Source organism: Bombina bombina, chromosome 8 (assembly GCF_027579735.1).
Source record: "Bombina bombina isolate aBomBom1 chromosome 8, aBomBom1.pri, whole genome shotgun sequence".
In the NCBI taxonomy this organism is placed as follows: Eukaryota; Metazoa; Chordata; class Amphibia; order Anura; family Bombinatoridae; genus Bombina; species Bombina bombina.
Genome location: NC_069506.1, coordinates 297,707,830 through 297,721,800, shown reverse-complemented (window position 1 = coordinate 297,721,800; position 13,971 = coordinate 297,707,830). Strand labels below are relative to the sequence as shown.

At 40.1% G+C, this 13,971-nt stretch overlaps 1 protein-coding gene across 1 annotated transcript in view; it reads left to right on the top strand.

Moving 5' to 3' along the window:
- The window catches only part of UBE4B (ubiquitination factor E4B), a 618,413-nt gene that overhangs the window by 238,454 nt on the left and 365,988 nt on the right, over positions 1–13,971 (top strand). The window contains exons 9-10 of the mRNA XM_053691155.1: positions 8,198–8,324; positions 8,437–8,537. Coding sequence (XP_053547130.1) covers positions 8,198–8,324; positions 8,437–8,537 — 228 coding nt within the window. The remainder of the gene's footprint in view (positions 1–8,197; positions 8,325–8,436; positions 8,538–13,971) is intronic.

Below are 13,971 nucleotides of genomic sequence, written 5' to 3'. Positions count from 1 at the left end.
GAGAATTTTGAATTTAATTCTGCTGTGAGTGGGGAGCCAGTGAAGGGACTCACATAGAGGCGCAGCAGATACGGAGCGTTGAGAGAGGTGGATGAGCCTGGCAGATGCATTTAGGATGGATTGAAGGGGAGAGAGGCGGGAGAGAGGGAGGCCAGTTAGCAAGTTATTGCAGTAGTCAAGTCAGGAAATTACCAGGAAGTGGATAAACAGTTTAGTAGTTTCGTCACTCGGAAACGGACGAATTTTGGAGATATTGCGTAGGTGGTTGCGGCAGGATGAAGAGAGCAGTTGGATGTGGGGATTGAAGGACAGATTTGAGTCAAGTGTGACTCCGAGGCAGCAGACTTGGGGTGATGGGGAGATATTGGTGCCGCCAACAGTGATGGAAAAATTAGAAACTGTATTAGAGATAGAAGGGGGGATTAGAAGTAGTTCGGTTTTGGCCATGTTTATTTTTAGGTGGTGAGAGGCCATCCAGGAGGAAATGCCAGATAAGCAGTCGCTGATCTGAGATTTGACATAAGGAGAGAGTGCAGGGGTGAAAAGGTAGATCTGGGTATCATCAGTATAGAGGTGATAGTTGAAGCCATAGCTGTTGATGAGTTTACCCAGTGAAGAAGTGTTAAAGAAGAGTAGAGGACCCAGGACAGAGCCTTGAGGTACTCCAACAGACAGAGGCAATGGAGAGGAGGAGCCACCAGAAAAAGAGACAGAGAAGTATCTGTTGGAGAGATAAGAGTGAATCCAGGAGAGGGCAGTGTCACAGAGCCCAAGAGAGCTAAGAGTCCATAGGAGAAAGGGATGGTCAACAGTGTCAAAGGCAGCAGAGAGGTCAAGTAAGATGAGTATAGAGTAGTAGCCTTTGTTTCTCTTGTTAAGTGTGTTCAGTCCACGGGTCATCCATTACTTATGGGATATATTCTCCTTCCCAACAGGAAGTTGCAAGAGGATCACCCAAGCAGAGCTGCTATATAGCTCCTCCCCTCACATGTCATATCCAGTCATTCTCTTGCAACCCTCAACAAAGAAGCAGGTCGCGAGAGGAGCTGGAGTTTTTACTTAATTATTCTTCAATCAAAAGTTTGTTATTTTAAATGGCACCGGAGTGTGCTGTTTTTCTATCTCAGGCAGTATTGGGAAGAAGAAACTGCCTGCGTTTTCTATGATCTTAGCAGGCCTAATTAAGATCCACTGGCTGTTCTCGACATTCTGAGGAGTGGGGTAACTTCAGAAAATGGGAATAGCATGCGGGGTCCCCCGCAAATGAGGTATGTGCAGTACAATATTTTCTGGGAATGGAATTGACTAAGAAAACACTGCTGTTACCCGTATGATGTAAGTACAGCCTTAAATGCAGTAGTAGTGACTGGTATCAGGCTGATAAATGTATGCACAGTAGAGTTATTTTCTAGGGACTAGAATTTGACTGAGAAAATACTGTTAATACTGAAATAATACTTAAGCCTTATCTGCAGTGGAAGCGACTGGTAGCAGGCTTAGTGATAACTTTGCATGACATTAAAAAAAGTTTGTTTTTAAAACGTTTACTGGCATGTTATTCGTTTTGTGAGGTACTTTGGTGATAAATCCTTTTGGGCATGATTTTTTTCCACATGGCTAACGTATATTTCTGCATAGAAACCGTTATATCAGGTCTCACACTGTTGTAAATGAGTGGGAGGGGACTTTTTTAGCGCCTTGTTGCGCAGTTAAAATTCTAGCACAGTCTTCCTGCTTCTTCTTCCTTGATCCAGGACGTCTCTAGAGAGCTCAGTGGTCTTCAAAATTCGTTTTTGAGGGAGGTAATCAGTCACAGCAGATTTGTGACAGTGTGTTTGACTGTGATAAAAGCGTTAAATCTTAATTTGATATCCTTTTTTGGGTACTGAGGGGTTAATCATCCTTTTGCTAATGGGTGCAATCCTCTGCTAATTAATACATTTAAAGAATTGTTGACTATAACTGAATTAGTTCTTTGTTATTCAACTGTGTTTTTTAAAAGCGCTGCAGCGTTTTTTATATTGCTTGTAAACTTATTGAAAGTAATTTCCAAGCTTGCTAGCTTCATTGCTAGTCTGTTTAAACATGTCTGATACAGAGGAATCTGCTTGTTCATTATGTTTAAAAGCCGATGTGGAGCCCAATAGAAATATGTGTACCAATTGTATTGATATTACTTTGAATAAAAGTCAATCTGTACCGATAAAGAAATTATCACCAGACAACGAGGGGGAAGTTATGCCGTCTAACTCTCCTCACGTGTCAGTACCTCCGTCTCCCGCTCGGGAGGTGCGTGAGATTGAGGCGCCAAGTACATCAAGGCCCTTACAAATCACTTTACATGATATGGCTAATGTTATGAAAGAAGTATTATACAATATGCCCGAGTTAAGAGGCAAGCGCGACAGCTCTGGGTTAAGGACAGAGCGCGCCGATGACACGAGAGCCATGTCTGATACTCCGTCACAATTTGCAGAACATGAGGACGGAGAGCTTCATTCTGTGGGTGACGGTTCTGATTTGGGGAGACCGGATTCAGAAATTTCAAATTTTAAATTTAAGCTTGAGAACCTCCGCGTGTTGCTAGGGGAGGTGTTAGCGGCTCTGAATGATTGTGACACGGTGGCAATCCCAGAGAAATTATGTAGGCTGGATAAATACTATGCGGTACCGGTGTGTACTGACGTTTTTCCTATATCAAAGAGGCTTACAGAGATTATTAGCAAGGAGTGGGATAGACCCGGTGTGCCTTTTTCCCCTCCTCCGATATTTAGAAAAATGTTCCCTATAGACGCCACCACACGAGACTTATGGCAGACGGTCCCTAAGGTGGAGGGAGCAGTTTCTACTTTAGCCAAGCGTACCACTATCCCGGTGGAGGATAGCTGTGTTTTCTCAGATCCAATGGATAAAAAATTAGAGGGTTACCTTACGAAACTATTGAACATTCCTTTCAAAGGGCAGACCTTATTCGGGCCCGGCTTGAAGGAAATTATTGCTAACATTACTGGAGGTAAGGGCCACACCCTTCCTCAGGACAGGGCCAAATCAAAGGCCAAACAGTCTAATTTTCGTGCCTTTCGTAATTCAAGGCAGGAGCAGCATCAACTTCCTCTTCTCCAAAACAGGAAGGAACAACTGCTCGTTACAGACAGGGTTGGAAAGGCAACCAGTCATGGAACAAGGGCAAGCAGGCCAGAAAGCCTACTTCCGCCCCTAAGACAGCATGAAGACAGGGCCCCCTTTCCGGAGACGGATCTAGTGGGGGGCAGACTTTCTCTCTTCACCCAGGCTTGGGCAAGAGATGTACAGGATCCCTGGACGTTGGAGATTATATCTCGGGGATACCTTCTGGATTTCAAAACTTCTCCTCCACAAGGGAGGTTTCATCTGTCAAGGTTATCAACAAACCTAGTAAAGAAAGAGGCATTTCTACAATGTGTACAAGACCTCTTAGTGATGGGAGTGATCCACCCAGTTCCGCGAAGGCATAGCGGTGGCTCGGTACCTTAGACGACATTCTGATACAAGCGTCAAGTTTTCAAAATGCAAAGTCTCATACAGAGATAGTTCTAGCATTTCTGAGGTCGCATGGGTGGAAGGTGAACGTGGAAAAGAGTTCTCTGTTACCACTCACAAGGGTCCCTTTTCTAGGGACTCTTATAGATTCTGTAGAGATGAAAATTTACCTGACGGAGTCCAGGTTATCAAAGATTCTCAATGCTTGCCGTGTCCTTCACTCCATTCCAAGCCCATCAGTAGCTCAGTGCATGGAAGTAATTGGCTTAATGGTCGCGGCAATGGACATAGTGCCATTTGCGCGCCTACATCTCAGACCGCTGCAACTATGCATGCTAAGTCAATGGAACGGGGATTACTCAGATCTGTCCCCTTTGCTAAATCTGGACCATGAGACCAGAGATTCTCTTCTTTGGTGGTTGTCACGGGTTCATCTGTCCAAAGGAATGACTTTTCGCAGACCAGATTGGACGATTGTAACAACAGATGCCAGCCTACTAGGCTGGGGAGCAGTCTGGAACTCCCTGAAGGCTCAGGGATCGTGGACTCAGGAGGAGAAACTCCTCCCGATAAACATTCTAGAATTAAGAGCAATATTCAATGCTCTTCTAGCTTGGCCTCAGTTAGCAACACTGAGGTTCATCAGATTTCAGTCGGACAACATCACGACTGTGGCTTACATCAATCCTCAAGGGGGAACCAGGAGTTCCCTAGCGATGTTGGAAGTCTTGAAGATAATTCGCTGGGCAGAGTCTCACTCTTGCCACCTGTCAGCGATCTACATCCCAGGCGTGGAGAACTGGGAGGCGGATTTTCTAAGTCGCCAGACTTTTCATCCGGGGGAGTGGGAACTTCACCCGGAGGTATTTGCTCAACTGATTCGTCGTTGGGGCAAACCGGATCTGGATCTCATGGAATCTCGCTAGAACGCCAAGCTTCCTTGTTACGGATCCAGGTCCAGGGACCCGGGAGCGGTGCTGGTAGATGCACTAGCAGCCCCTTGGGTTTTCAACATAGCTTATGTGTTTCCACCTTTTCCGTTGCTACCTCGACTGATTGCCAGGATCAAACAGGAGAGAGGATTGGTGATTCTGATAGCGCCTGCGTGGCCACGCAGGACCTGGTATGCAGACCTAGTGGACATGTCGTCCTGTCCACCATGGTCTCTACCCCTGAGGCAGGACCTTCTAATCCAGGGTCCTTTCAACCATCCAAACCTAATTTCTCTGAGGCTGACTGCTTGGAAATTGAACGCTTGATTCTATCAAAGCGTGGATTTTCGGATTCGGTTATTGATACATTAATACAGGCTCGGAAACCTGTTAGCAGAAAAATTTACCACAAGATATGGCGTAAATATTTATATTGGTGTGAATCCAAGAGTTACTCATGGAGTAAGGTTAGGATTCCTAGGATATTGTCTTTTCTACAAGAGGGTTTAGAAAAGGGCTTATCCGCTAGTTCACTAAAGGGACAGATTTCTGCTCTGTCTATTCTTTTACACAAGCGTCTGGCAGAGAATCCAGACGTCCAGGCTTTTTGTCAGGCTTTGGCTAGGATTAAGCCTGTGTTTAAAACTGTTGCTCCTCCGTGGAGCTTAAACTTGGTTCTTAAAGTTCTTCAGGGTGTTCCGTTTGAACCCCTTCATTCCATTGATATTAAGCTTTTATCTTGGAAAGTTCTGTTTTTGATGGCTATTTCCTCGGCTCGAAGAGTCTCTGAGTTATCTGCCTTACATTGTGATTCTCCTTATCTGATCTTTCATTCAGACAAGGTAGTCCTGCGTACTAAACCTGGGTTTTTACCTAAGGTTGTTTCTAACAGGAATATCAATCAAGAGATTGTTGTTCCATCATTATGTCCTAATCCTTCTTCAAAGAAGGAACGTCTTTTGCATAATCTAGACGTGGTCCGTGCCCTGAAGTTCTACTTACAGGCAACTAAAGATTTTCGACAAACTTCTTCTCTGTTTGTCGTTTACTCTGGACAGAGGAGAGGTCAAAAGGCTTCGGCTACCTCTCTCTTTTTGGCTTCGTAGCATAATACACTTAGCCTACGAGACTGCTGGACAGCAGCCTCCTGAAAAAATTACAGCTCATTCCACTAGAGCTGTTGCTTCCACCTGGGCCTTTAAGAATGAGGCCTCTGTTGAACAGATTTGCAAGGCTGCAACTTGGTCTTCACTTTTGCTTCTTCGGAGGCTGTTTTTGGGAGAAAGGTTCTACAGGCAGTGGTTCCTTCTGTTTAATGTTCCTGCCTTGTCCCTCCCATCATCCGTGTACTTTAGCTTTGGTATTGGTATCCCACAAGTAATGGATGACCCGTGGACTGAACACACTTAACAAGAGAAAACATAATTTATGCTTACCTGATAAATTTATTTCTCTTGTAGTGTGTTCAGTCCACGGCCCGCCCTGTCTTTTTGAGGCAGGTTTTAATTTTTAAATTATAACTCCAGTCACCACTGCACCCTATAGTTTCTCCTTTCTCGTCTTGTTTTGGTCGAATGACTGGATATGACATGTGAGGGGAGGAGCTATATAGCAGCTCTGCTTGGGTGATCCTCTTGCAACTTCCTGTTGGGAAGGAGAATATATCCCATAAGTAATGGATGACCCGTGGACTGAACACACTACAAGAGAAATAAATTTATCAGGTAAGCATAAATTATGTTTTTTAGCAGAAAGGAGATCGTTAGTAACATTGGTGAGGGCAGTCTCAGTTGCGTGTTGGGGACGGAAGCCAGTTTGCAGGGGGTCGAGCAGTGAGTTGGAGGACAGGAAGTGGGTTAGGAGATCGAAAACTAGTTTTTCAAGGATTTTTGACGCTAGCAGGAGCAATGATCTGGGGCGGTAGTTTGCAGGAGAGTTAGGGTCAAGGGACGGTTTTTTGAGGTTGGGGGTGACCTTTGCATGTTTGAAGGAGGCAGGGAATGAGCCGGTAGAAAGGGATAGGTTGAATATGTGGGTAAGAACCGGAGTGAGGATGGTAGACAGAGAAGGTATTAGATGCGAAGCAATAGGGTCAAGTGGGCAGGTAGTGAGGTGTGAGGAAGACAATAGGGAAGCCATATGCTACATGTGACTTGGGGGATCATGATTCAAGCACCATGCCTGTTCACAGTGCTGGCGTTGGTGTGTACTGCGTCAGTGAAGACTTAAAGGGATATTCCAGCCAAAATTGGAAACCACATGGGTGCATTTCGGTAAGGAACAGAAGCAATTTTGTAATATACATGCATTAGCAAAAATGCTTCTAATAAAAGCTATAGCTGTTTCAAAAGTGTATTTAAGTATGCACCGTGCACTAGCATTTTCAACACAGCACTTACTCAGAGAGCCTAAGGTGCTTGTACCATCTGGTAATTACTCAATTTGTTTATTGCTGACATGATACAGCCCTCACTGATGATCTGAGCAGCTGCAGTATTTAAAATGTGGGGGCAGTGACAATATCTAGTTATACATCACATGCACGTGCAGAGAAAAATGTTAACACTAAAACAGTGATAACTTTTACTAGAAGCATTTTTGCTAATGTACATTGCAAATATGTTTCTATTCAAAGATGTAATTAATCTATGTGCATTTAAATTTTGACTGGAATGTCCCTTTAATTTGTGCTATACAAACCTCTGCTGATTCTCTGACAAGATGTGTATGAATGCTTGTGCACAGGGCATTCACAGCATATGTGCGTATGCCACTAAAACAGTAAATTAACTTTTTGTAGAAGCATTTTTGCTAATGGAATTATATTGCAAGAATGCTTCTATTTACAATTGAAAGGCACCCGTGCATTATTCAGTTTGGACCTTTCTATCCCATTTAAATTCCCACAGTTGGGAACCAGACAGCAAAAACAGTCAAAGCAACACCAAAGTGCGTCACTTCCAGTGCTACTAAATAGTTTAGACCAAACACATTTGGTGCTTGTTTTTAACCCACAGCCCCTTATCTCTAAGTGATTAAAGAGCAGGGCAGATTTATTACAGCTTTTTTCTAGTGATGCTCCGAAATGGAAATTCTGGACCGAAACCAAACCTAAAAATCCAGGATGCACTTAACCAAAACCGAAAATGTGTTTTTTTTTTTCAAATTATTTTAAAATATATTTTTTTATTTTTGTGTGTGCATAATTAGCCAAAATGTTTCCCTACTTAAAACAATATTAAATATTAATATACTGTATTATTCTGTATTTAATTCTGTGTAACCAATTAACAAATAAAGTATAGTCCTAGAAAACTATAATTATATGCAAAACAGTTTGTCAAGTAATGAGCTCTAGGCTAGCATCAAATTTGAAATATGCTAGACAATAATTTTACCGAAAAAAAACCTGAAAAACAAAATAACAGAAAATGCCATTTTCGGGCGAAATGTTTCTGTGCATCCTTACTTTTTTCATATTAAGGCTAATAATGCACAATCTATAAGACCTAAAGTAAACTTATCTGATATATACTCTGCACCATGTAATATTCAGAGCTTACTAATTTGTTATAACCTTTTCTGCCTGCAGTTTGCCGATCACACTAACTGTTTGAGAATATAACAGAACTCTTGATATGAACGGAGATTTCCCTGTTACATGCAGTATTGTTTAATATAAACCATGCAAGTAATGTATGTTAGTTATGAATACGTGACTTCACAGCACATGCTCTTTTCCTTAGTGGTGCCAGTAGCACAGAATCCAGCAGTGATCACTTTACCATTGAAGCATGCAAGGAGACGGAGTTGCTAAACTACCTCATAGAGTGCTTTGAAAGAGTGGGAATTGAGGAGAGGAAAGCACCAAAGGTTCGCTTTGTAATTCATTTCTTTGTTGATGGGAAAATGTTAAAAAAAAATATTTGTTTTTGGGTGTTGAGACATTTCGGTTTGTTGATGAAACCTGTTGTATCTCTTGTAGATGTGCAGCCAGCCAGATGTGAGTCAGCTCCTCAGTAATGTTCGCTCACAGTGTATTAACCATGCTGCTTTGGTGTTACAGGGCGCTCTGACACAGCCAAGGTAGGTACCCTTTGTATCAGCCCTACTCACGCTTTCTACCATATGGGGTATTGTACTTTGGTTACAGCGTTTGGTCACACTCAGTATGCCACAAACTGGGCGCTGATACCATATTAATATATTTCTCCGAAAACCTTTAAAATATCTGTATTTTTCTGACTGGTGCACTGAAATAAACGCACCATTAAAAATATATTAAGCAGTTTATGGGAAAATATATATATATAATCTCTATCTATCTATCTATCTATCTATCTATCTATCTATCTATCTATCTATCTATCTATCTATCTATCTATCTATCTATCTATCTATATCATATATATATATAAAGTTGCACCCAGGTGGTAAATCGCCATAGAACAGGCTAACAATGTTATTGAGCCAGTTGTTCGTTCCTGTGAGTGCACTTCTCTCTGTATGTATTTAGTCTCCCTATGGGAAAAAGGGGCAACCAGACGTGGACTCCTTGCTCAGTGTGCTTAGAGGAATATAGCTACACCTCACTGACGAGGCCCAATGAAGGCCGAAACGATCGTCTGGGGTTGCTGTGTTCCTTGTTCAGAGAGGAATTGCCTGGTATTTCGGCGCTGGACTGACCGTAATAGGCGGGATCAGACTGATATACTACAGGAAAGTTCTACTCTGTGAAAAGAATTACTGGGCTAAAAAGTTGCACCCAGGTGGTAAATCGCCATAGAACAGGCTAACAATGTTATTGAGCCAGTTGTTCGTTCCTGTGAGTGCACTTCTCTCTGTATGTATTTAGTCTCCCTATGGGAAAAAGGGGCAACCAGACGTGGACTCCTTGCTCAGTGTGCTTAGAGAAATATAGCTACACCTCACTGACGAGGCCCAATGAAGGCCGAAACGATCGTCTGGGGTTGCTTTGTTCCTTGTTCAGAGAGGAATTGCCTGGTATTTCGGCGCTGGACTGACCGTAATAGGCGGGATCAGACTGATATACTACAGGAAAGTTCTACTCTGTGAAAAGCATTACTGGGCTAAAAAGTTGCACCCAGGTGGTAAATCGCCATAGAACAGGCTAACAATGTTATTGAGCCAGTTGTTCGTTCCTGTGAGTGCACTTCTCTCTGTATGTATTTAGTCTCCCTATGGGAAAAAGGGGCAACCAGACGTGGACTCCTTGCTCAGTGTGCTTAGAGGAATATAGCTACACCTCACTGACGAGGCCCAATGAAGGCCGAAACGATCGTCTGGGGTTGCTGTGTTCCTTGTTCAGAGAGGAATTGCCTGGTATTTCGGCGCTGGACTGACCGTAATAGGCGGGATCAGACTGATATACTACAGGAAAGTTCTACTCTGTGAAAAGCATTACTGGGCTAAAAAGTTGCACCCAGGTGGTAAATCGCCATAGAACAGGCTAACAATGTTATTGAGCCAGTTGTTCGTTCCTGTGAGTGCACTTCTCTCTGTATATATATATATATATATATATATATATATATATATATATATATATATATATATATATATATATATATATATATATATATATATATATAATCTCTATCTATCTATATATAATCTCTATCTATCTATCTATAATCTCTATCTATCTATCTATATATAATCTCTATCTATCTATCTATATATAATCTCTATCTATCTATCTATATATAATCTCTATCTATCTATCTATATATAATCTCTATCTATCTCTATCTATCTATCTAGCTATCTATCTATAATCTCTATCTATCTATCTATCTATCTATCTATATATATAATCTCTATCTATCTATCTATCTATCTATCTATCTATTTATCTATCTATCTATATATATATATATATAATCTCTATCTATCTATCTATCTATCTATCTATCTATCTATCTATCTATCTATCTATCTATCTATAATCTCTATCTATCTATCTATCTATCTATCTATCTATCTATCTATCTATCTATCTATCTATCTATCTATCTATATCCCCTTAAAGACCATGGCTATTTTTACTTTTCTGCAGTGTTTGCGTTTTAGCTGTAATTTTCCTCTTACTCATTTACTGTACCCACACATATTATATACCGTTTTCCTCGACATTAAATGGACTTTCTAAAGATGCCATTATTTTCATCATATCTTATAATTTACTATAATTTTTTTTATAAAATATGATGAAAAAATAAAAAAACAAAACACCTTTTCTAACTTTGACCCCCAAAATCTGTTATACATTTACAACCACCAAAAACAACCATGCTAAATACATGTAGTTTCTAAATTTTGTCTTGAGTTTAGAAATACCCAATGTTAACATGTTTGCTTTTTTTGCAAGTTATAGGGCAATAAATACAAGTAGCACTTTGCTATTTCCAAACCATTTTTTTTTCTCCAAATTAGCGCTACTTACATTGGAACACTGATATCTCTCAGGAATCCCTGAATATCCCTTGATGTGTGTGTGTATATATATATATATATATATATATATATATATATATATATATATATATATATATATATATATATATATATTGTAGACAACCCAAAATATTGATCTAGGCATATTTTGGTATATTTCATGCCACCATTTCACCGCCTAATGCAATCAAATAAAGAACTTTAGGTTTCTCACTGAAATTATTTACAAACAGTTTGTGCAATTATAGCACAAATGGTTGTAAATGCTTCTCTGGGATCCCCTGATTCAGAAATAGCAGACATATATGGCTCTGGCATTACATTTTGGTAATTAGAAGGCCGCTAAATGCCGCTGCGCACCACACGTGTATTATGTCCAGCAGTGAAGGGGTTAATTAGGGAGCTTGTATGGTTAATTTTAGTTTTAGTGTAGAGATCAACCTCCCACCTGACACATCCCACCCCCTGATCCCTCTCTTCCCTCCCCCACCCCACAATTGTCTGCCAGTACTAAAATAAAAAGCTTTTTTTAAAACAAAAAAAATTATCTGTTCAGCTGTAATTGACCCTTCCTTAGCCCCCAACCTCCCTGATCCCCCCAAAAAAGCTCTCTAACCCTCCCCCTCAACCTTATTATCTGCCATATTGGGTACTGGCAGCTGTCTGCCAGTACCCAGTTTGCATACTAATGTAAAACAAAATTTTATTTTATTTTTGTATTTATTTATTTTTCTGTAGTGTAACTTCCTCCACAGAGTGGCTCTCCCTGCATCAGTGAGAAAGTTGTGGTTTTCTCACAGCGCCTTCTCTATATCCTACTGGCTCCCCAGAAAGACAAGACACCTAGTATATCTTGGGGTTAGTTAAAGTGAGAAGAGGGTCTAGGGAGCGCCTCAGAATGGGCAGAGGATAATACGAAGATAATACTAAGATAATACTACGATGAATAAAGGTGATGGGTGATGAAGAGTTACAAATTTATTAGCGTATACACAATGCTAAAATTATAAAAATATGACCAGTTGAAAATTACTCAGCATAAAAATATCACATAAAAAATATATAAAAATATTCATGGATCCATGTTACACAAAAATTAAAAACACATATCATTCATAAATAAAAAGTACATATTATAGCACAGATAAATGGTATAGGTAGATAGATTTGTGAGTGTAGTGTTCTATTCCCCGGTTAGGAGGGATAGTATAACATCAAATAACAATCTTAAAATGACAATCTTAAAATGCTACTAAAATGACTTGTATTAGTAAATGTATTGGCGTTTCCGCATACAAAGTTAATAGTCCCTAGTTCACAGGGTACAAGTGATTCTCCAAGTCTCTTTAAGACGACCAAGTCCTAAAAAAAAAGCTCCTAATTACAATTTATCCAGTGAGGGTAGTTAATGTGAAGGTGTCAAAAAGGTGAAAAACTTTGTCTCAAATTGATGCAAAAAAGTAGAAAAAAACAAAAATGAAATGAGGCTTACCATAAATAGCCAACGCGTTTTGGCCCTTCCTTGGGCCTTTCTCAAGACTGGCCCGAGGAAGGGCCGAAACGCGTTGGCTATTTATGGTAAGCCTCATTTCATTTAGATTTAGGATTGACTAAGCGATATTGCACTATTTTGTTATTTGTATTCCACAGGTACACTGGGAATTTATGTTCTATTTTTGGTTTAATCATATATTTTTTCTGGTATGAACCCTACCCCAGAACACACAGGATATTAGCACAAGCACCCCATCAGCTTTCTTCACACTGACCCTTTCACCATTTTATTTTTTTCAACTGATTTTTTTCATCAACTGGCTTTTTAAATTGACAATTTGGATCACATTTTTTCATCGTTTTTTCTTTATATATTTTTTTTTTGTTTTTTTCTACTTTTTTGCATCAATTTGAGACAAAGTTTTTCACCTTTTTGACACCTTCACATTAACTACCCTCACTGGATAAATTGTAATTAGGAGCTTTTTTTTTAGGACTTGGTCGTCTTAAAGAGACTTGGAGAATCACTTGTACCCTGTGAACTAGGGACTATTAACTTTGTATGCGGAAACGCCAATGCATTAACTAATACAAGTCATTTTAGTAGCATTTTAAGATTGTCATTTTAAGATTGTTATTTGATGTTATACTATCCCTCCTAACCGGGGAATAGAACACTACACTCACAAATCTATCTACCTATACCATTTATCTGTGCTATAATATGTACTTTTTATTTATGAATGATATGCGTTTTAAATTTTTGTGTAACATGGATCCATGAATATTTTTATATATTTTTTATGTGATATTTCTTTCATGTAATTAGCAAGAGTCCATGAGCTAGTGACGTATGGGATATACATTCCTACCAGGAGGGGCAAAGTTTCCCAAACCTCAAAATGCCTATAAATACACCCCTCACCACACCCACAAATCAGTTTTACAAACTTTGCCTCCTGTGGAGGTGGTGAAGTAAGTTTGTGCTAGATTCTACGTTGATATGCGCTCTGCAACAGGTTGGAGCCCGGTTTTCCTCTCAGCGTGCAGTGAATGTCAGAGGGATGTGAAGAGAGTATTGCCTATTTTAATTCAATGATCTCCTTCTACGGGGTCTATTTCATAGGTTCTCTGTTATCGGTCTTAGAGATTCATCTCTTACCTCCCTTTTCAGATCGACTATATACTCTTATATATACCATTACCTCTACTGATTCTCGTTTCAGTACTGTTTTGGCGTTCTACTACATGTAGATGAGTGTCCTGGGGTAAGTAAGTCTTATTTTCTGTGACACTCTAAGCTATGGTTGGGCACTTTTATATAAAGTTCTAAATATATGTGTTTAAACATTTATTTGCCTTGATTCAGGATGTTCAACGTTCCTTAGTTCAGACAGTCAGTTTCATATTTGGGATAATGCATATGAATAAATCAATTTTTTCTTACCTTAAAATTTGACTTTTTTCCTGTGGGCTGTTAGGCTCGCGGGGGCTGAAAATGCTTCATTTTATTGCGTCATTCTTGGCGCGGACTTTCTTGGCGCAAAAA